Consider the following 24531-nt stretch of genomic DNA (forward strand, 5'->3'; position numbering starts at 1 on the left):
TGGCCCCGGCACAAACCCTTAGAGGTATTGGAGAGATAGGTTTCTATCTTTTTGTTCACTCCCACCTAGAGATAGTTGCAGTGAATAATGAATCTCCCACATCCCCGTTAAGCCTTCCCCATAAAAAGGCGGAATTCACAAAATTTGTAGGGCATTAACAAGAAAAGCAAATTTACCAGCCGAGACAGGACAATAATGTGCAGACAAGTGAGCTGGGAGTTTTTAAAGAGGAAGGAAATGCCCTGTAAAAGTTTTCAAGCGATGTCTGTCTCAGCCGTAACTTTGCTCCTTTACTATCTGTGTGCAAAGATCTTGGGAACGTTGTCGGGTTCGCTGGAATTATCCTCCACAGTCCAACATGCCACTTTGATTATCCCTGTTACCTGATGCACCAGTAACGTCGGTGTGGACACATGTCCCAGAGAGTGTCCACCGTTAAAAGTCGCAGTTAAAGCAGAAAATAAAAACTTGAAAGTCTCGCTCCAGAATGCTTAGTATTTTTATAAGCAGGCCCGGCTTTTCTCCCTGCTCGAGTCATTTCTGAAGAACTGAGGGCTTATAAAAGCCATGTCGGGGTTATTAAGTATATCCTATCTGCCTCAGCCTCCACTGACCCTCACCCGGTCTGACTGTGTGTGTGTGTGTGTGTGTGTGTGTGTGTGTGTGTGTGTGTGTGTGTGTGTGTGTGTGTGTGTGTGTGTGTGTGTGTGTGTGTGTGTGTGTGTGTGTGTGTGTGGTCATTAGACAAAGCTACAGTGGAATCCGTTTTCTCTCAATAATTTTGCTGTTCGGTTTTTGTGAGCCTGAGAGGAGGAATGAACATCCTGAGTTTATTGGCCATTAGAGAACTTAAGACGTGTGTGTTGGGAGGCTGGGGGAGGCTGTGTGTGTGTGTGTGGGGGGGGTGGACCAGTTTGTTTGGCTAAGTGAAGCAATTTTGGTCTTTAAGTATCTCATATCACTTCCCCTCCAATGGGGGCAGGTGATACAAGCCCTCCATTCTTGGCAACACACACATACATGTATGGATGCTTATGCACCTCAGGCTCACTGTTTACTTAATCTCAGCTTGAATGTTTCTTCAGACACTTTAATTTCAAGCAGCCTATTTGGATGTACAGGGCTTAGCTTACTCATGCCCCTTGAACTACTCAAATTTTATCACATTGCATTCTCGAAATTTAAAGTATTTATATTTGGATGTTATGTGACTGGTAACAAATTAGCCCTTAATTGTGAAGTCAATGGAAACTGAAGATTCCATTCGTTTATTTAAACATATAAAAATCAGAATGGTTTAGCATCCATTTCTTTACCCGTTTATTATAAGTCCTCAGTCCATAAATTGTGGGACGTTTGCTCATCTAGTGAGGGTAGTGCTCATCATTCAGCTCCCGTTCAGATTGGACGGAGAGCATTTGAGAACATTAGTTTTCGAGTCTTCTTGCAGACTTTCAATTGGATCAGATTTTGCAGTGTTCAGCTTTTAACTCCATGTTCTCTGTCTGTACTTTCTCTACATCTGGGATGGTGTTCTGTTAGACTGTGGCACCGTCCTGGAGGGAGGCATTGGCAGAGCTGCTGCTGCCAACAACTTTATGTTCTCCTTCTATGGATGACACACTTGGGCCTGTCTTTCAGTGTTTACCTTCTCCCCCCCCAGACATCGCCATTGGCTGAGCTTTTAACGCGACGAGCTGTGCAGTAAAGAGCTAGTCACGGTGAAAGTTCACACTGAGCCTGGTTCTTCTGGAGGTTTCTTTCTTTAAAAGGGGTGTTCCCCTCTCCACTGGCTACAAGCATGCTCGGTATGACGGATTGCTGCAAAGTCAACACAATGCAAGCAACTGTCCACTGTTCAACATGTTCGACCAACAGGAGTGAACGCTGCAAGTCGATGACTCCATGCAATCTGCTGGATTCCCTTAGATATAAACCTTTTTTTACTAATCTGTTTGTATGATATACATTGTAAAGTGTCTTGAGATGACGTGTTGTTAATTGCCGCCATTTAGAGAAACTGAACTGAATTCCATTGAAGTTAGATTTAGTTAGATTTAGTGCTTTGACTAGGCCATTATAAGACATGAATTCATTTCATTGATCCAAACTCTTCCATTGCAGCTCTGGCTGTATGGTTAGGGTCACTCTCAAGTCTTTCATGAACAGCCTGTAATTAGCTCCGTCCACCTTTCCATCAGTTCTGACCAGCTTCCCTGTACTTGCTAAAGAAAAGCAGCCCTACATTAATAATACTGCCAACACCATGTTCACAACAAGGGATGGTATGTTCAGGGTTTACAGCATGTTTGTCACACAGCACGTTTCACATGTATATGACAATTAAACTTCAACTTTCTTTATGTAACAATAGCAAGATTTAAAAATTGCTCACAGGCACTCTCCAACCAATCTGATTAAAGTGTGGTGCCCAGAGCAATTGGCAAAGGTTACAGCAAATGTGCAAAGGTGGTTCTTCACAAACTTTACTCAAAAGGGATAAATACAAATGCATGCCACACATATCAATTATTATTCTTTTTTTTGTTGTTGTTGTTAAAAAAATAAAATATTCTGTTCTCCTTCACTTTCAAAATGCATTGTCTTGGTATGTCAGATAGAATTCCACCAAATCCTGTAGATGGCAAAATATGAAAAAAAAAAATCAAGAAGAAAACATTTCCCAGTCTCTGTCTAAGATCACCATTTAAATAAATCTGAAGTATTAACAACTAGTAAAGCTTTCCTAGAGATCTGAAGATCTATTTACTCTATTTATTAACCTCTGATGGTGTTCACTCTTACTAGAATTACACACACACACAACCTTGTCTTTCTAAAGCCGTTACTGGCGAAAAACCAAATGACTAATGACAAATGTAATTGGAAATCTAACAATGGCTCCACTTGGACAGATCCTCTCAAAATGCTCGGCTTAAACATGCACACGGCGACGGGAAAAACGCAGACAGTTGCGTGTCAAAAGCAGCCAGATTTCCTCTAAGCCCAGCAAAGACGTTACCTGATTGGCTCTCCGGGGTGGTCCTCTGATTGAGCACGCGGGGCGGAAAGCAGACGACTTTGATCTGTGATTGGTGGGGTCAGCATACGAGGTCAGCCCGCATCTTTTCTGAAACCGAGAAGGCCGCTGATTAAGCGAAGCATCGCAGCAAAATCAGACGTGGCACCTAATTTTATCAAAATAGGGAAAGAACAAGGAGAAGAAAGGGCGGGTTTAAATCCATGAAAGTGAACATGAATCGTTTTTAAACTTCCTGCCAAAATTCTTGAAACCTTGGCTAAAGATGCGTAAAAGGTCTTAAGCTAATGACACTCTTTTATTGGAGCAGCATAATACCAAACAGAAAACACTGAAGAAATCCAGCCTTCAATTTCAGCGCTTCTATGTAATGGTGGAAAAATAATTCCATGTTTGGAAACTTTTGCTTGCGGCACAATTATTGACACCCCTGCTGTGGATACTTTGCTGTACAACCACCCTTTGCCAGTAAGAAAGCATTGGGTTTCCTATATCATGTCACAGGTTTGGATCATACAATCATTCCTCTTTGCACAATGATGATTGGTCCTCTCTTTTGCTTTTTCCCTCTTTAGCTCCTAGCTCCAAACCGTGTATTCAACTTGATTTAGATCTGAGGACTGAGACGACCATGAAAAAAGGTGTATTTGTGTCTGAGAAACTATTTTGTTTTATTGGGTATCCTGTTGAAAGAGCTAACAATGACTCATTTTTGGTTTGCTAGTGGGTCCACCACATTTTTAATTATTGTCCTGGTGTTTCAGAGCATTCATGTGGCCATGCACTGGTTCCCAGGGCCTTTGGAAAAGAAACAAGACAAAAGCATTACAGGGCCTCTGCTGTGCTTAAGAGTGGGCAAGAAGTGTTTTAACAAGTTCACATTTTGTTTCACACTCACCCGGATTTTTTGTTGTTGTTGTTGAAAATCTCCATCTTTGTCTCATCTGACCAAAGTACAATATTCTAGATAAGGTTCTAGTAGCACTTAGCAAACACTACATGTTTTAGGTTTTTGATAAAATGCATTTTTTTATAGGCCATTCAAACTGGGTGTGTAGACGACGTGTAATAGTTGCTACGGACACTCGGTGGCCCTGAGATGCCGCTCTTTGCTGCAGTTCTTTAAGGTTTTTTTTTTTCTTTCCAACCCTCCAGCTCAGCGTGCATAAAACATCAGTGTGAGTCCTGGTCCAGTTTGTGGCCCGTGGCTCAGAGAAATTAATGCCTGTGACATTTGTACCTCGGGGAAACAGAAAGTCATTGATTAGTAAATAGCAGTTTTACAGAAACTGTGATGAACTTAAAAAAGTCAAATCTGAAGTTTTGAAAATATTATTTGGTTACATTTATTTCAATGGGTTTTCAAGGTTAGTAATAAAAGTGCCAGTAGTTTCTAACATGGGATGTATTTCCTCTAGTGAATTAAGCATCACATTAAAAGCAATTTTTTTCTAAAACGTTTTTTAAATAGATTATCTGACTGCAATACGCAAAATGTTTGTAAGGCTTTTAAAACATTTATCAGGTGTAACAAAAATTCACTATTTCCCCCATTTATTTAAATAGATTTGTTAATAAACTATTCAAATGTAACTTAACATTCATATACTGCTGATATAGTCATAATATAGAAAAAGAGCTACATTATATGGTAAAATGGAAATGCAAGATCATTATATAACATTGTTAAATTTATGTTAAGCAGAAGTCTATTCATCATATGTGTAAAATAAAATGTTGATTATGAAATTGAAATTTGTGGAAAAGAACATTATGAATAAATAGATATAAAGTACCACAACAAAGTCAGTTAGATCAGGAGGTAATTTCACTGGTCAAAGTTTAAAAAAAAAAATTGAGGAAAAACATCAATAGTTGTCTGTTTTCTTTCCTCTTATTTACAGTTTAGCCCAAAATTATTCATATCCCTAGCATATTTATGTTAAAAGTAATCTTTTAATTTTGGCAACATGTTTTGGAGTGAGCTGAAGATAAGGGTGATGGAGAGGAGGCCTTCCAAGCACCTGAAGCTTCTCATCTAGTATATGTTTTAGTATAGTATATCATCTAGTATATGAAATCTCAGTGGAGACATGAAAAAAGCTGGTCTGCCATTATAAGAGGGGTTCAATTTCTCTGATTCCAATGCAGGTTTTTTCACTGATTTATTGAGCGAGGTACCCGTACATAAAATTCATCTTTCAAATTTTAACAAAATATAAATTTAAATAGATAAATTTTTATCAAAATCAAAACTCCTTTTATATGGTTGTATTATCTTTTGATCAATCTCTGATCTCCTAATTTCTTATCAGAGGCATAACTTTAAATCTACTTCTACCAGAAGTATGAGGAATTTTAAGCATTTTGGGACCAGGCCTCTCAAAAAAGAAATGTTTTCATCCCAATTAGGCCTTTGTCTGGGAAACAAACAACCAGATTTACTAATAACAATAAAAGATTCTATCACAATTGTTTTTACGTTTTTTGTTTTCTTCGTGATCTAAAATGTAAGTTTTTACTGTGTAATAACGCCAGCGAATCGTTCTAGCACTCTTTTGTATTTAACAGAGTAAAATAAACCCATATATAAAATCATTTTTGTCTCTCTTTTGGATTTTTCTTCCTCCCTGAATATATTTTCCTCCTCGTAGCAACATTTCAGTTGGTCTCCGCGGCGCTCCAGAGGACACTGAAGCTCTAAACAGCTGCGCCGCTCCCTGCATGTTGTGAGTTATGGCGAGCCGCTGTCCGCCTGGCTTTTATTGATAATATTACACTGCCTGATGTAAATACGATTCTGGCTCCGGCAGCCTTCCCCCCCTGCCCCCTCTGTCGACCCCGGCACAAAGCTGAGCCTATGGATGCGCAGCAGTCGGTAAGTCAGCGTGTGTCATTTTCATTTCTTTCCCAAGGTAGAGGCACAGCGTCGGGCTTTATGCAGCTTGTAGGAAGAGGAAGGGAAAAAAAATGGAGAGCCAACCTGATAAACAGCCCTAAGCTTTAAAGTTGGCTTAAAGAAGATCCTGTCCTCATGTCTCGGCATATTTCTTGTCTGTCTGTGCTGTAAATAAAACGTCTCTTCACAGGTTGATGTCTCCATGTGGTGCACGCAGAGGAGCAGGCCTGGGTTTTTGCAGCCACATGTTATTTTAGGGCTGTCATGTCTCTTCTTTTTCTTTCTTTCTTTTTTTTTTTTTTTTGCAAGGGAAATAAAGCAAGAAGGACTTACAGAAAGCATTAAAGTCCTTCCTGGGTTTGTAAGGGTAGATGCGGACACATGTTAACCCTCCAGCTGCAACTGTAAACGTTGGGTTGGCTGTTGTTGCCTGGCCTGAAGGTGTAAATTCTACACTAATGCCCCGTCTATTTGCCTGACTAAAAGGCTACAACACACACCAGCGGAGTGTCATGCAGAGTGGGGCAGCTGCTGTCCACCCACCCACCCACACACACACACACACACACACCCCAACCATGTCACCCCTGTATCCACACACCCACTGCATGCGTCGCATTCTGCTTTCCCCTGACACACATAGGCAGGAAGCAAATGTGTGGTTTATTAGGGCCTCTTCCCAATCTGCACGGATGATAAATAGCTCTCATCTCCCCTTCGCTGCTCCCTGAGTATTGGGGGACAAAGACCTCTTATGAAATTACTCTCTCATTAGAATGACTCCTCTGATTAGATAGCAGGCTTGGATCAGCCATCTGCTTGGCTGCTTAGCAGAGGAATGATATGATCAGAGCTAATTACTCTAGATGCAGATATGAGCGCAATCTGAAGGCTTTAGTTTTCAAAGCGTGATACGCCGTATTCACTTCTGAGCTGATACACGTTCTCTTGGAGCTCCTGAGTAGATTCGTCGCGACGTTGCGAAACACACCATTGGCGCATCGCGCAAGATTTATCAAATGTTTCGTATTCACACGCGGAGAGCTCAGATGTTTTCGTTGGCGACGGTAAAAGCTTGTGATTCAGAGACAGATGTTTACAAAAATATTGACATAATGAGCGCCTGAAATGGCTCTCTGTTTCCCAGCCTCCGTAGCGCCATTCGGCATTTTAGATTCTCAATGCCTCTCACAGTTAAAGTTGGCCAACTGGAGCTCATTGAGGGGCTGTGTGCTGGTATCAGGAGCTGCCACTGTGGAATGGACATATGTAGCAATTTATCACATGTCTCTCAGCACATGTGTGGGTGGCCCCGCTGAGGGTATCATTGCAAATTGGGAGCAATTGACGGTAATCCCCTCTCGCTTGTGCAGAAGCACATCAGCCCTCTGTCCTCCGGCAGGCGCTTCTTCACTGGAGATGACCTCGTGAGCCAGCGCAGGCCTTTGAGACTTTGAGCCGCATCATTATCATCTCATCTGGAACTTTATATTAGTCTGGAGAGGACCTGGAGAGAAATGCGCTGCACTCCCATGCACATACAGTGCCTCGCAGTGACTTCTCACATCTAATTCTCAGAAAGCTGACTTTAATAGATTTTTTTTTGGAGATCGTATGTGACGGATCAACACAAAGTAGTGCAGGATAGTAAAGTAAAAGGAGAATGGTTTTCAACTTCTTCTTTTTTTTCACAACTGTGAGTCGGATATGTCCGGCATACACTTTGCAGGACCGCATTGTGCACAGTAAGGCAAACGTTTTGTCTGTTATTTGCTAAATATGTCAAACTCAATCAGACTTGGATTTAGGCCAGACTTTGACTAGACCATTCTAATATGCAAATATACTTTTATGTAAACCAATCCAATGCCAGTTCTGGTTTTATGTTTAGGGTGCTTAGAAGTTGCACCTCCTACCCCAAGTCAAACATTTGTTGGATCCACAATGAGTCATGGTGGGGATGCTGTGTTCAAGGTTGAGAGGTTTGCGCACAATTGGACTCTATGTACTAATCATGGGATTGGATTGGCAATTAAATGGAACAGATTACACTAAATTTTATTTAGGGGTATCAGACTAAAGGGGGGCAACCATTTCAGATTTGAACTTGCAAAATCCTATAAAAGCCATGTGTCTTTGTCCTTCCACTTTATAATTATCCACTACTCAAAAGCATACAGAGCATGGATTCAGCAGAAAAACATCTGCTGATTAATATAATTGTTTTAATTAAGATCATTGGCACGAAAAGATAAGATAACATAAGATAGTCTTTATTGATCTCACAATGGAGAAATTCACTTCACTAAATTCACTAAATTCACAAGGAACACATTATAAAACAATTTATTTTGCAGTTTTGGCATATAGCTTTTTCACTTAAATCTCCACAATTGTTGACTTATTCTAATAGTCAGAAGGTAATCCACACATCTATTTTCTTCATCTTTTCTTTATGAAGTCTAGTTAATAATAAATCTGACTAAGGGACAGACATGAGAACGTTTTCTGAGCTTTTAACAGAGCCAGCGATTTTCACATCCTTGTATGAGTCTAGGAGGTCCGTAAAAACATTGCTATCCTCCTCTTATTTCATCAACCATCTTTATTCAAAAACCACAAAAACATTAGCTGTGGTTCGTTAAGGGGTTCCCACTCAAAAAGTATTTTTAAAGCAAATTTGTATTTTTCATTTCCCAGGTCTGAAAAGGTGTAGAAACAGAAAACTGACTATGGAAAAAATGTTTTATGGTCCATAATTTATCTTTTATTCTTTTATCTAGAAGATAAAAAATCTAAATAAACCTATGTACATTACGTTTCATCCTCTCTATCTTAAAGTTGTGCAATTCACTTACACATTTTGAAAATATTAGCACTCCCAATAGCGCTTCTTTAAAATACAGCTGATCTACATTAGGTCAGATGCAAAAAGAAAATGTAAAAACCTGAAATAGTATTAATTTATTGGTAATAATTAATTAATAATTGCTCATTTCAGCATAATGTTGTTTCATTATTTGTGGAATGTGCAAATAATAAAACCCAACAAAGTTAAAGCTTGGTTTGCAAATGTTCAGAATTAAGAAATGTATCAAAAATGGATAGAAAACAAATAAATGTGTGTCTAGAAAGTAAGAAGTGTTAAACTGAAAAAGGAACCCTGATATATGTAAATATACATTTGTTAGTAGTAGTGCCACTCAAGAAACATCCACAACATTATTACAATGTACTTACACTAACTTGTAACTATGTATAGAGCGATATAGATAACAGACTAGTGTATATTCGTGCTGCTGCTAGCTTAAAGTTTGGAGTTCAGCTTTCAAGATCTATTTAAAATATACAGTATATTCAGGTACAAGCTCTAGGACCTAAATCCAATCTTTCACATTTCTGTGGTTGCCACATGCTCAGTGTGGGAATAATTGTCAGTTTCCTGAACAAAGTGTTTGGTGGTTTGCAGGCATTTAACATATTCTGCAGACAGAATTAAAAAGCCATCATGAAATACAACTCTTCCACCTAAAAAGATGCTTAGGTTAACACTCGAATTCACAAAGTAAACACTGGCCTTCATCTTCAAAGTGTCTCATGTGATGTCCGAGACTGAACTTAACACCACAAAAGGTTGATGGATGATCTTCTTTAATGTTACAGAAGTCATTTAGAGCCTGGAAGTTATTCATGAGCTGTGGAAAAGGCTTTACAGCAGAAATGGGGTTTGGGGATTTGAAATAATTGTTGCTCGAAATGTATAAATGGTGACTATTTTGATCCAAAATCAGAATTATGAAGAACAAGCAGATAACCTTGAAGAAATGTTATCCATCAGAGGAAATTTGACTTTTCAGTTCACCCTAAAACAAAATAAGACTCTTGAGAACCGATCTTTTGATTAATTTTGTTCTATTTGTCTGTTTATCAGTGTTAGCTGAATAGTTAGTCTCCAGTAGCTACATTTTGTTTTCTTGGTTCTTGTCTTTGGTTGAGATGGTTGCAAAATAAAAACATTTCTGCAGACATTAGAGCTTAGATTATGCTAAACCTGCTGAACCTGTCTTCCGGAGTTACACTAGCTGACTGACATCTTTATGTGATGAACAGCAACAACCATAAATGAATAAACAATAAACAGTTTGCCTCGCACCTTGGTGCCAAGAGGAAGAATACAGCTATATCAAAACAGCAACTTCCAAAAATCAAAATATGAGTCATATCAATCCATGTTCATACATAGCTGTTTAACATGCCCAACGGTACTTTTGACATTTTAAATGGCCAAGAGGAGGTCTTTACTTTCCATGCCAACTACAAATAGCTTTTATTTTTATTATTATTATTATTATTATTATTATTATTATTATTGTTTTTTCATTATTATTATTTTTATTATTATTATTATGCAACAATTTTAAACAGGAGCATTTAAAATGCTTTATGTCATAATCTTCTTCAAAATAAAAGTTTAACGTCAGTTTTTTGGGACCTGAGTACCTTGGTTGCAGCTAATCATGGATGCATAGTGCAGCTCCAAACAGAGTCAGCTACATCCTTCAAACTACAGGTTCTCAAACTTTTTAAAACAAGTCCCACTGAAGTACATACAGAGTTTTCTAAGTACCAGTATACTGTCATACATTTTAAATCAGAGCCAAACCAAGGCTTGGACTTTTCCAATTTGTGTGTTTTGTCATAAAAGCGTAGAAAAGAGATTAAGCATATTTTTATCCTTTGACAGTGCTGCATAGGTTGAAGGTTGTTATTTAGTTGGGGTTTCTATTTTATTCAGAATATGAATTTTCTGGGGCACTGTCCAGTGTAGCAATAGACTGTGCCCTAAGTAAGGCCAGGTGTCCTTGACACAGCCATCTGTAGCCCAACTCCTGACCTCTGGACATTTGGCTACATCTCTCCCTGCTTTCTCTGTCCCTTTCCTGTCTTAATAATCTGAAAAATTGTCAATCTCAAAAAAGGCTGAAAATTGTCAAATTGTGTGAAGCTTGAACAGACAAAATCTGAGAACATATAACTTTACTCCCAACATCGTTCTCAAAATCCAACATGGCTGCCTCACATATAAAACACAGAGAGCTGTAGCAAGAGTTAAATTTCACTACTGCAGATCTGAAGCTCGTTACCTATTTCAAACCCTCCCTTAGATGACATCTCGCTACAGTGTTTAAAATTACAGAACACAGAGAAATAGACTGGTAAAAGCTTGTTTTATTAATAGCTTGATAGAATATCATTTGGAGAAACCAAACTGGTTTGGAAATACAACAATTTATTTGGTTTGGATGACATTCCCAGATCTAAGTTAATTGAGAAGTCAATTGATCCCAACATTAGGAGTATTCAGGCCATTTTTGGATTTGCTCTCTTCTGCTTCAGTTTGTTCTCAGACTTCTCCAGGGTTTCACCTCTGCGCTTCTCTTTTGCAGACATTGTTGAGCAATCAAAGATCAATATGGTCTGTTTTGGCAAATGGTGCTTTGGAGCTTCACCTTGTGCCAAAGATTTCTTCTGAGTGCCACAAAAGGTATCATCTGTGGCATCTTTAAACCCATTTAAGAACCATGGATTTTAAGACACTTCAAAACTTTGGGTTTCAATACAACTGAATGACAAACTAGAGCACAACTTGCTAGACATTATTTTATACCTCTTGCAGATAAATTTGACTGTTTTATGCAACCATTTATGGGTTGGAGATGTAATCAGCCTGTTCCTTGATGCCATTCTACAATGATTCTTTTGGGTTGTTTTGCATCACTTACTCAGTAGCTAATGTTTGCTAACCGTGCCTGCAAGCTAAATTCTCGCAGTATTTATGTGTTCACAAAAACATGACAATCCATTTTGTCCCACTCCCGCCTCAACCGTTCGAGATGCGACCCAACATGAGTCAGCCAATCACGGTGCAGAATTATGGTTTAAGGCGAGAGATACAGCTGTGATGAAAGCAAGAGGTGCCGAGCTCACAGCTGAACCATAATAAACACGCCAGCGCAGGAGGATGCACGCGTAGCTGCTGCTATCACACCTGTTTTGTCTGAAAGAAGAACAGGAAGAAGTGCTTTGTGCATTTTTGAATGGCAAAAATTCCCCTGCTGCATACCACATTTTCATTTGATACGGTGATTAGCTAAAACCCAGCTGTGGTAGGCGGGCACTAGGTAAGGTAAGGTAAGGTAAGTTTATTTATATAGCACTTTTCAGTAACAAGACTTTAAAAGTGCGACACTAGGTGTCTCTTTGCCCAATCAGCTTGGAAGGTTCTGCTGAATGTCCCTCCTTTCCCTAAATGGATTCGATAGGAGTAGATCCAAATAGTTCATGTGTAGAACTAAACCAAGAGTGCTACATCATCAATCCGGCTTGCAACCTGTTTGATTTCAGGCATTCAAATCTGCCTCTGTATCCACTCTAGACCAATGAGAACCGAAAAAAAAAACCTATTGAAATCACCCTGTAAGGACACAGTATGACGGCATATCTGTCTCACCAAAGAGGACTTGCAGATCTTCCTCTTGCTCTTGAAACACCATCGTGTGATGTAGCAAACGACCCTTTTACAGTATCAGCCCAACCACTGACTCTATCGGAGAGGTATTTACTGCCCATATGGCCACTGACACAGGGTCAAGTCTTGTGTTTCATGTGAAACCACAAAAGGTTGTAAAAAGCCTGCATACAGGAATGAACACAAATTCAAGCATTAGCACGTTACTAATTACTGTGGTCTCTTTTAATCGTTTTTTTTTTCTCCTGTCATACAAGTTCCAGCAAGTTGTGATGCAATGGCTGTTGCACGAAGAAAAAGAAATTAAAGAATGCTGCAGGACAATAAGAGCAAACAATCTGAGCGGTCCGTAAAGATAAAACTGTTTTAAAATCAATAAGATTCAAGTTTCAAATGTTCTCGTCCCGTGTTTGGCTTTAAACACACTGAAACAACATGGAAGCCCCACATTCTGAGTCTTCAATCTGTTTGCTTTTCAAACCGTAATTGGTAATCATGATCCAATTATACATCCCTCCCTGCCTTTGTGCCACTTTGATGCAGAGCAGGCAGAGGTTTATCTGATCCTGGGTATTGGTCCCATGATGGTTTCTTACTTGCATGCCATAACAAAATTAGCAGGAGCAGGTTATCTTCCAGCTAGGCTTCCAATTTGTTGGCATTTCAAAGCATTTTGATCTACGACCGCTTTGCAATCCATAACAATTCAATCTGTACAATAAGTAGATCCATCCGAAACAACGGGTAAATTCCACGCAAAAAGTCTTGCAATTCATTTAAATTAAGTGTAATTCTAGGGCTTGCAAGGAAAAGAATTACATGCATATAAGTGGTCCCTGCTTCAGCAGGGATTTCACGTTGTGTATGCAAAGTTATAGATATTATAATTCCACATTAAAGTGTGTTTGCAGTCATTTATGGCAAACCCCCGGCGTTGATATAAATCAGAGTCGGTCTGAAGCTCATATACCTGCACGTCTGCACATTGCCAGTTTGACGAGAGACAGGACTCAGGGCATTTCACCATAAAGGTTAGGAACCGTGAAATACCTAAGAAGTGCTGGAACCACTCTTCCTTCCAAATTACGGCCTAATGCATGCAATACAGTCTTGATGGTGGAGGGGGAAATGCCTTGGCAGTCCATAAAGGGCTCAGTGTGCAGCTGAAATGACCGTGCGACTCCTGAAAATAAACAAGAATCAAATGGAGTGATTGATCGAATAAATTAAGGCCAGCAGCAAGCACCACGCGCTCTCTTTTTCTCTCACTCAGCACCCGGCCAGCCCCTTCCCCGCTCCGTGTAAACACTCATAGACAGACAGCGCTACTCATCAGCCCCAATGGCCAGCCTGGTAGAAAAACAGACACTTGTTGTAGTTTGTTGCTGTGTTCGGGCCATCGGCATTTTGCTTGGGAGCGTTGTCCACAACAGAGCGGTGGTGTGAGCTGGATGGTGATAGCTTTTTGGCTGGTGCTCAGCAAACCTCTCGTGGGATATTATTCCCTGATTTAAATCACCCCACACACTTCACAAAATGTTCAAATTTCCATAATGACTCGCATGCCCAATTTTCATTTTAAGCAGCTACTTGTCTGACGCTTTAAAACTGAACAAATATCCTAACATCTCAATTGAAAATAGCTCTTGGTCAATCTCAGTTCATGCTCTTTTTCGCTGTTTTATAACAAAATAAATGATTTATTGTTCATGAGATTTGGCCACCGAGATTGAACTAGTTCTTACTTTTGCTTCAAAGGGCATACAAAACTTGTTTATTTTTACAAAAATAAATGTTTAATGCTACAACATGTCTTTTAAAGCTTGCCCCAAACTGCCACAGTTTGCCCCATTAATTAACCGCATTGTCAGAAATATAACATATAGTTTAATTTCTCATCATGTTTTTCAGAATTTCTAAAAATGATAACTTTTTTAGCAATGTTTAAATATATAAAATGCTGATGTTGATAAGTAAGTGTGGAGAAACAAAAACAACAACAGTGTGTCTTAGTGTACCTGATTATAATGATACAATTATAATTCAGAAATTGTCTTGTGTGGAAGTAAATAACTATTTTAGCTTTTGTAACTTTGCCAACATAGATTATCTCTAATTCAAAATGATATCCAACCTGTGAAGAAAAGCATTTACTTTTTTTCTGTGTTGCTCTATATAGAAATCTATTCATGCTGATATTTAACATTTATACTTGGCATTCAGTGGTGCTTCTTGCATAAATGCAGCCCTGGGCAAGAAGTTTGTTCTGTGAAAATTACAGTGCAATGAAACAAGATTTTCACAACTTACAATAAACATAAAAAATCCCAAACAACTGTGTTTCAGAGAATCTGTAATTAGTGTACAATAATTCAGTCCATCTTTGATCCATCTAACCGTTACAGTTTATTGTTTTTTTTTTTAATAATCTAAGGTTTTCTCGATGACAGAAAAGAATGAAAAATGACATTTCGCTAGATGTTTTAGCATTTCAAGTGGATTTAATAGAAAGCAGTTCTGATTCTTTAAAAGAATTGTAAAATAACACTTTAGCATAAATTTAGACAACACCTCTTAAGTACTTGTGCCACCCCTGACATTAAAAGCACCCAGGGTGAAGAGCCATATCCACATCAAAAATGGTTACTTTTGACATTAGTCTGGTTGAATTTATTGACGTGAAATTAAATGTTTACATTTAATTTCCAGTTAACACATCAAATAAGTGTTTGTTGGGTTAAAAGCCATCATGTAATGTTTACTAGAAGAAATCTATATAACCCAACAAACACCTTTTGTTGGGTTATATAGATACACCTTTTGGGCTCCTGATGTTGCGTCCTATTAACAGTGGTTTGACTCTTTAAGATGAGCTGAAGTTTTAAGCTAAGGCATTAATGCTGTGTTTAAATATTGCAGCAAAAATAAGGAAATACAAAAATTAAGTGGAGAAAAGGACTGGACATTAAGTTTTTTAACACCTCATGCTAGCTAGACCTATTTATAGCCTCCTTTTCTTAAATGTGCCTCCAAAGCAGCCCCTGACCTTGAGAAATCTTAGATACAGCCCTGGCTCACGTGGCTGTGTTTGTTCTCTGTCATCATCATAAAGTAAATCTGACCTTTTCACACATTTTAACTTCCTTTAAACTGCAAGGCTGTATATTTTAGAACAGGGCTGGAATCTGAACCCTCCAATCTGATGAACCTGCCATCTGGTCAGAACCTTCATGAAACAAACCCTCACACAAGCACACGTACCTAGCCCTGTACTCTGTCCCTTCATGCCTGCTTAGCTGTGCGGTTTACTGAAATCTTTACCTGGCCTCTGGGGTAAAACGATACATGTAAACAGCCAATTACTGAATAGATCCTCATTGATATCCACCCTAACCAGCATCGACAAAGATTCTAGGTTTGGGAATCCCTCTGTCAAACATAAAATCTGCCTCACGAAATGGATGGTAATCAACCTAATGAGGAGCTGCCATAGTTCTATAGAATAAAGCTCAAATCAGAGCTTTACAAGCCCGAATCAACACTTGATCTATGCGCAACACACACATGCACAACAAAACAAGCACATCTTGCAATAATCAGCTCAATTAGTGGAGGACGGGGTCCAGAGTGGCTGAAGTGAGCGGTGGGAGGTTGTGAAAATAAAGGGGGTAGGCTATTAGGGGAAACGTGATCTTCATTCATCAGCGGCTGATAGTTACCGTTTCGGTGCAGGCAGCCCTCTGATCAGACTGATCTGTGGAAACAAGGGGTTTACAAACACTGTCAGGGGACAGACATAGGACCCCTGTCCCTGCCGGTCTGCTCACACCCACTTCTGATTATGCACAAGCCAACGCAATGAAGACACTTTGTATACTTATATTCATGCCGCTCGATCTCGTACATGCGCGTTTGTCGTCAGTGCACTTTGCCTTATCATTAACCTCTGTAACCTTTTAGATGAACTCTGGATCAGTGAAAACTTTTTACAAAATATCCAACTGAGCTGAATTAAAAAAAAATCACAACTATTGTTGTAACCCATACAGCAATTTTGGAATCCCACAAAACAAAATATAAGTTGGGTGGAGTGAAAAACCGTTATTTGTGTTGATTTTGAATGTAACCTGAACAATGGAAGGCCTTGGGGGAAAAAAACACACAACAGGTGCTAAAATGAGGCCTGCGTGTTGTCCAATTAAATAAAGAGAAGTTAGACAAAACACAGGACTCGTCTGTTTAAATTCTGAACACATGAAAATGATACAGGACTGATAAGTGAAAATGGCCCACATCAAGCATCGGAGTGGCCTATTGAGCTTGCAAGGTAAAATTGATACATGAACTCAACTGTGAGCTCTGAGTGTAATTTCAGCACTTCTTTCACCAGGGGGAGAGTCTCTGGTATGTGTTGGACTGTATAAGAGCCGTGTTTGGTTGTTTGAGTTAGATGAACGAGGGTGATAATTTTGATCTGCACTCAGTTTAAAATTTCATGACTGTCAAAGAGTTTGTAGTCGTTCATGGGCCTCAGACTCTGCTTTAGATTATGATGATGATGATGACGATGATGATAACAATGATGATTTTATTGTTATCATTATTATTATTGTTGTTGTTGTTAATAATAATAATAATAATAATAATAATAATAATAATAATAATAACAATGATAATAATAATAATAATAATAATAATAATAATAATAATAATAATAATAATAATAATAATAATAATAATAATAATAACTTTTAGTGCAGGTCCTTTATTTATTTTTTCATTCATTTATGTATTGGCCCTTATAAAGAAATTGAAGTAGCCTTCGTGCTTTTTTTTTTCAGCCCCCGCTGTCTGTTTCCAGGCGACCCACGGTCCCTTGGCGATTCCCATTAATCAGCCTAATTCCGTAATACTCCAAGTACTGCGCTTTAGGCGAAACCCAAGTCAATTTATTAAACAGAGGGAGAAGACGGGACGCTGAAGCAGGGATCAGGCTCTCCTTACAGCGCACTTCGGCGCAGGTAATAAACGCGTTTCGTAATTGCGCTAATAATTTCCTTTTAAGCAGCTGCGGCTTAGATGAAATGTAGCGTCCCATCGGGTGCTTTGCCCATGGAAACATATTGATTTATTATCTAGAGCACAACACGGGTCGTGTTCAAATTGATAGAAATAATTGTCAGAGGAAACAGACGTGAACGTTTGAAGGCTTTTGCGTTACTGTTTACACTTTCATCTGACTGGGAGTTTAACGGTAATATTTATTTCCCACGTTTCCGCTATTTAACAATTGACGCTTTTCAAATGAACATTAATACGATTTTGTATTTGTCAGTAACAGAAGCTCTTCATGTTATAACTTGATCTATTAATGATTTAGTTTAGTGCTGGTTAGGTCACCCGGAGCAACAAAAAGCAGCGGAGAGGGAGAGAGAGAGGGGGGGGGGGGGGCGTGATACCGTTCGCAGGTGTTTCTGACAATAGGATCTCTACTAAAGATGTCCCACGGTGAGACGATAAAAATCTCGCAGCTGGTCAAGCTTTGGCCCCGCAGTCAGGAAGACGCCTGAACGTCCGCCTGCGTGACGCGCGTGCGTCTGTCTGAAAGCAACTCTATACTGAGTCACAGTCACAGAAAACCACCTTTAACCGCTTTTCCCCTTTTGACAATCACTTCTACATTGTACAAGCTCTCTATTAAGTTCCATTTTCTCATCTAACATCTCGTTTTTATTTTTCTCATCAATAGATTTATTATTGGTCGTTTTATTATTTTGTAATCCATTGAAATAGGACGGTAAGAAATCTTCAGATCTTACCCTGCAATCCGGTTTGGGATCCTGCTTCCGAAAACTCTGACATCCTAATCTCTGATGACCGGTGGCTGATGGCGCTTTTCTCCCTTCAGCTTCTAGCCCGTCAGATTGTCCTTCTGCAGAGCCTGCAGCTCACTGGAGCAGCTTTCTCCCTCTGGACCAGCGGCTGCACACCTTCAGATTGTCCATGCAGCTCCTGCTTGCACTCCCTGTCTCACTCTTAATTTAAATACCCATATTCCGAGTTGTTATAAATACCTCTAACAGTGTTTACATATATAACAGCAAAAACTTGATGCAGACTTCGCACTTAGGCTACTTAAGCAAACTCAAAAAACAATTTGAGTTATTCAAGAATCCTGCTTGGAATGTAGAAGAAAATGTATAATAATAATAGTAATAATAATGACTCACCACCACCACTACCCACACACAAGCATTATATATATATATATATATATATATATATATATATATATATATATATATATATATATATATATATATATATATATATATATATATATATATATATATTAGTGAGTACAAAGTTTTTCCTTGCTGAATATGTACAAAGAGTCACATTAAGGATATGTATACATTGCTTTTTTATTTCAAACATGGACAGACATGTTGCTTATAGACACAAAGTCTTAACACCTACATATGGGGGTTTGTTCCTGTTTCAACCATTTTATTTAGAATATCTAATTTATATGATTTTAAATGGTATACAGCAAATAGCCTTTCATTTCTAGTGATCCAGTTTGACACTTCTGCTTTTAACCAGCTTCGGGACAATAAAAATTTAAGCAGCCACTCACCAACATCAGTTTTATGAGGGTATTTTTTTATATATATATCTTTTTTTCTAGCTGCATTGATAGTTTTTGAGCGTAAACGTTCAAAACTTACAGACTTTTTTTGCCACTATTTCTTCAAATCAGTAAAGAAACAGACATTTTTCCTTAGAGCGGCGGAGCCTTGGCCGACATCTGCGGCCGTCTCTCGGTTTCTGAGCGCTTCCAGGCGCACGGGGAGTCGCTGCTCCTGCGGGCTCCCTGCGCGCTCTGGCGCCATCCTTCCTCCAGCCGCAAGAGCAGCGCAGCTCTCCTGCCCCCGCACCTCTCCCAGCTGCGCGCTCTTTGGCTGCTCTGGGTGTCCGTCAAAGCGCAGAGAAGAGTAATAAAAACGTTTAAGAGGGGGGAAAATCTGAGCAATATTTCTATTGGAAGGGCGGGCTGGACACGCGGAGAACAGTCGGCTCGACTTTGCCAAGGAGCCACCTCAAAGCGTATCGGGTTACAGTGAGTGACAGCGTAACCATGGCAAATAATTTGACTGAGACTATTGTCTTATCCTCGCCATCCCCGGGTCAGATAACCGACCAATCAGAGTTCATATAATGGCTTGTCTTGCCAGTTTAGAATAATATTATTAAAACGAGCCAGCGAGGCTGCTCTCCGGGAGTAGTTTATGTAGAAACGGCGCAGAAAAGGTGGAGACGGTAGGAGGAAGGAGCTGCACATTTGTCTGTTTCTCAACAACTTCGTGAGGAATCGTCGCCCGGGGTTCTGCATGGCTCGCTGGGCACTGAGCTGGATATCCTCTAACCTTTGATCAGCTCCGAGTCGTAGGCTGCCGTCCTGGGACCTTTTTTTGTTTTTTTTTGGACACTTGTGGACATAACGCGTGTCGCTTTAATGAGCACTTGAGAGAAGAGACGTGGAAGTGAGGCACACTCTGATCTGCACCGGTTTGCGCTGTCGCCATGTCCATGCTCCCGACGTTTGGTTTCACGCAGGAGCAAGTTGCGTGCGTCTGCGAAGTCCTCCAGCAAGGGGGGAACATCGAGCGGCTGGGGCGCTTCCTCTGGTCCCTGCCGGCCTGCGAGCACCTCCACAAGAACGAGAGCGTCCTCAAGGCGAAAGCCGTAGTCGCCTTCCACCGGGGCAACTTCCGAGAGCTCTACAAGATCCTGGAGAGCCACCAGTTTTCGCCGCACAATCACCCGAAGCTGCAGCAGCTGTGGCTCAAGGCGCACTACATCGAGGCGGAGAAGCTGCGGGGCCGCCCGCTGGGGGCCGTGGGGAAGTACCGAGTCCGGAGAAAGTTTCCCCTGCCCCGCTCCATCTGGGACGGAGAGGAGACGAGCTACTGCTTCAAGGAGAAGAGCCGGAGCGTCCTGCGGGAGTGGTACACCCACAACCCGTACCCGTCCCCGCGGGAGAAGAGGGAGCTGGCCGAGGCCACGGGACTCACCACCACACAGGTCAGCAACTGGTTCAAGAACCGGCGGCAGAGAGACCGAGCGGCGGAGGCGAAGGAGAGGTAGGAGGGGGCATCTTCAACTCAAACATTTCACACACAATATATATATATATATATATATATATATATATATATATATATATATATATATATATATATATATATATATATATATATATATATATATATATATATAATTTATTTCTAAACAAAATGGTAATGAGTTAGCGTGTCGTGCACTTATTCAAAACTAATAGAAAAGTGCTGACTTATACGTCATAAAATTTACCCTGTACGACGAACTAGCTGTTTATTGTTTTTTTTTTTTTTTTTTTTACCACTTTTATTTTTTTATCTAAAAAAATGACTCCACTCAGCCTTCAGGTGAATGTTTCTTGTTCCTGTGCTCATGAAAGTTGCGCAGGCAGAGAGCAAAAGTTGAAAAGCAGGAAATTAAAAGGTTTGCTGTTAGGCAAATTACAAGGACATATAAAGCGTGCTTTTACACCCCACCTCCCCTCTCTCTCCCTCTTATACTGTGGTAATTACACTTATTATCACACACGGCTTTACTTTTATATCAACATCAGAAACAAAGCAAAAACAAACTCATTTTTAACCCTAGAAACGACCCTGAGGTGCGCAGATACGTCTGAGAACATGCCTAAGAAATCTGGGTTTTTTTAGAGCCCGTGTTGGGGTTCCTACAGCAGCCTGCTGTTGAGGCTGCACACACACACACACACACACACACACACACACACACACACACACACACACACACACAGACGCAGTCGCTGCAGAGAGGTGTTCCTCAGTCATGTGTGCGCCCCAGCTGGTGTCTTCTTTCACCCTCTGGCCACTAATTTGGGCTGAAAGCTCCACGTAAATCATGTGTTCGTTTGTGCCGAGAAAAGGCCCAGCGCTCACATGTGAACTATATGCCACCTGTAACCTGGATTACAAAACGCGTCGAAATCGCCATCGGTTTGACCAATAGGCTCTGAACACTTTGGGTCCGGTCCGCCTGTCATTGTTTGGGTCTTTGCAGTGCTGCGGCGAACCGAGACCCTTGTGATTTCACTGACTCTTTAATTATCCGGTACGCATGGCTGGACTGCTGGTTGTTGCATCGATATATGGTCTGACCCACCTTTTCGACATAAAAGAGCTTATTAAAGCAGTTGTAAATGTGCTATAAATCAATTACTTTCCTGCGCCTGCGCTAGTAAAATGAACTGATGGGATTGAACAGAAAAACTCATAATCGGCTGGTTTAAACGTGTTCAATTCAATTCTGATCAAAATATTAGGGTAGAATATTATATATTTTTAAATAAATCACTGCTTGAAGAATTCAGCCATTAAATATCAAAATTGCAAAGTAAAATGCTTCGTTGTCTTAAAATAATCGGAATAGGTCAAATTTCCCATTATTGAAAAATCATTTTAACAGTGTGCGCATTTGTAATTGATTGCATTTCTGCTGATAATGTACAAGAGTATAAATTGTATATTTGCCATTCATTGCTTTTATTCTTCATCCATGCTGTACAATAACTTGTTGATAGAGTTTGCGCCGAACCTACACTGAAATTCCGCTTCCTTCCCCGCAGGGAAAACAGCGAGAACTCCAACAGCAATAGTCACAATCCACTAACTTCTTCCATGAACGGAAATAAAACTCTTTTGGGGAGCTCGGACGACGACAAAACACCATCGGGGACGCCGGATCACACGTCTCCGAGCCCGGCCTTGCTGCTGGGCTCGAACGCCGGCTTACCGTCCCTGCACGGCCTTGCGCCCCCGCCGGGACCCAGCGCCATCCCGGTGCCTGGCGGCGCAGACTCGGTGCACCATCACCACTCGGTGCACCATGACACTATACTGAACTCTATGTCGTCTAACCTTGTGGACCTTGGCTCTTAAAAAAAAGGACGCAGAAAGGGGACAAAAAAATATTTTTCCTTTTTTTTTTTTTTTTTTTTTTTTTCCTCTGGGGAATTTACATGGTGGTAAGAGAGAAGCTTCAAGCACTTGCGGTAAGAAAGAATGGGAATCTGCGAGAACAGCCACTGTAACAAACCTTGTAGTCTGTATGCATTAAAAAAAACAATTAAAAATACGGTTCCGTGCCACATTCTCTTATCTCAAATCCAAACGTCCTCTCGTCTGAGGGATTTTCCAAGAAAACAAAAGCACTTAACTTACAGCAACCGATCCTGGCAGAAATCAGGTTCTCACACCACTCTGACTTCTGTGCGCTTGAGGGACGAACTGGGAGCTTTGGGACAAAAAGAACAGCAAAGAGAGATGTATTTCTGAATGTAATTACATACTATCTTATATTGTTGAAAACAATAAGAATAAAGTGTCTTAATTCTTGTACCGTTGTTATTGTAGGAGACTCGGGTTCCCCTGCCTATATGTTTACATTGGGGTTTTCCAAGAGAGCCATATGCAGCCTTTCTGTTTGTTTTTTGCTTCTCTTTGTTAATTCGGTTTCTTTTTCAAACAAAGTTGGACTGATCTTTTCAAGTGTCTAACAAGAGCCGCCATGACATGAAGTATCTTAACCTCCTGACATTATGATATTATGATGATGATGAGTAGTATTTACATTTTTTTTATTTGGAAAGAGACTGCATGTAAGCCCTGCGCTAAAGGAGGAATAATGAAGCGACTCATATAGTTTCGTATAAACTTTCCAATAAAAGAAAAAGCACACCCACGGACTAAACCCGATGTATTCCTTTCATTCTGAATAATCGTTTAGTCCACCCCCCCCCCTTTTAATATAAAGCAGACGTTTATATGTCTGTTGCTTTATTACCAAATATGCAATCTGGAAACCTATTTATTTTTATAAAGTAATTTTTGCAGTTTGCTCTTTAACTACGATTATATTTTAAAATTAAAATGCACATTTTAATACGAATGATGTGCTAACTTTATTTCTTTTTTTTCAGTTTTCGGACATGGATATTGACAAAATGGCAAAAGGCTGGTGGTTAATAATAATTAAAAGGGATTTAGAAATCGTATCCACTGAACAGCCGTGTGCATATCCATGAGACAAGGAATCCCGAAAATTATAAGCAGATCTACAGAGTCAAGGAAAAGCCTGCAAGAAAACGTGTGATTTGTGTTAATATTTCCTTTGTTACATGTTATTACTTTGAGGGCTAAGCAATAATAGTGCAATCATATTCCAAGTTGTGAGTAAAAATGTATTGTTTTGTTGTTTTCGTCATAGCATCGGGTCAAGGTTCACCCCAGTAATCGTGTTAAAATGACAAAATGAGGAAGAGAGAAAAATAGGCACTCAATCCAGTACTTAGTAAAAGCAACACAAGTCAAGAGGCCGGAACATGTGGCATGTGGCTGTTAAAGCGGGGCAGAACTCAGACGCGCGTTTCCAAATGGGAGGGGGGGACCCGGAGTGATGACACCTTATCTTTCCGCGCTCACTTGAGGGGAACAAAAGTGCTGTTTTTTTTTTTCTTTCATTTTTTTTAACACCGAAAAAAAAAACAGAAGAGGAAACTGGTGCTGAAAAAAGACACTTTGTTTGAACAGCCTCGGCTGTGCAGCACCTTCAGCTCCCGCTCAACCAGCCCAGCTTCGGCCCAACATGCTCCTGGGAAGAAAAGCAACGTCTTCCCTTACATGTCAAATAGGATTTCTGCACATTCTTTCAGAGTCATCTTCTACATGGTAGGCTTTGACGTTCACACACCTGATTTCTGCTGAAGGGTTGGTCACACCGGAGAAAAGTGTTAGAATATTGTCATTTTTTAAACCGAGAAGTAGTTTTACCTACAAGGACAGGCTGGGTTACCCATTAGGGACCCAACCAGAATTTTTCCACGATTATTAATAGATCTCTTTTTATATGTTTCTTTATTTTTTAATAGAGTTTTTTTCATAGTTATCGTCTTTTTGTGGATGTCCTTTAACCTTTGCAGTGTATTTA

At 40.0% G+C, this 24531-nt stretch overlaps 1 protein-coding gene across 1 annotated transcript; it reads left to right on the plus strand.

Moving 5' to 3' along the window:
* The first annotated feature begins 18890 nt into the window (after nt 1-18890).
* Nucleotides 18891-23290, plus strand: six2a (SIX homeobox 2a). Its single transcript, XM_012864959.3, has 2 exons — nt 18891-20615; nt 22172-23290. Exons 1-2 carry the CDS (start codon nt 20056-20058, stop codon nt 22482-22484), a joined length of 873 nt encoding a protein of 290 aa, XP_012720413.1. The 5' UTR covers nt 18891-20055; the 3' UTR covers nt 22485-23290.
* The last annotated feature ends 1241 nt before the right edge of the window (nt 23291-24531 follow it).

This window comes from Fundulus heteroclitus, chromosome 22 (assembly GCF_011125445.2).
Source record: "Fundulus heteroclitus isolate FHET01 chromosome 22, MU-UCD_Fhet_4.1, whole genome shotgun sequence".
NCBI lineage: Eukaryota > Metazoa > Chordata > Actinopteri > Cyprinodontiformes > Fundulidae > Fundulus > Fundulus heteroclitus.

Excerpts from the sequence above, each read along its gene's own strand:
- six2a (XM_012864959.3), top strand. The coding sequence starts at position 20,056 with ATGTCCATGCTCCCGACGTTTGGTTTCACGCAGGAGCAAGTTGCGTGC. Across the intron at positions 20,616-22,171 it reads GCGGCGGAGGCGAAGGAGAG|GGAAAACAGCGAGAACTCCA; the intron begins GTAGGAGGGGGC and ends CCTTCCCCGCAG.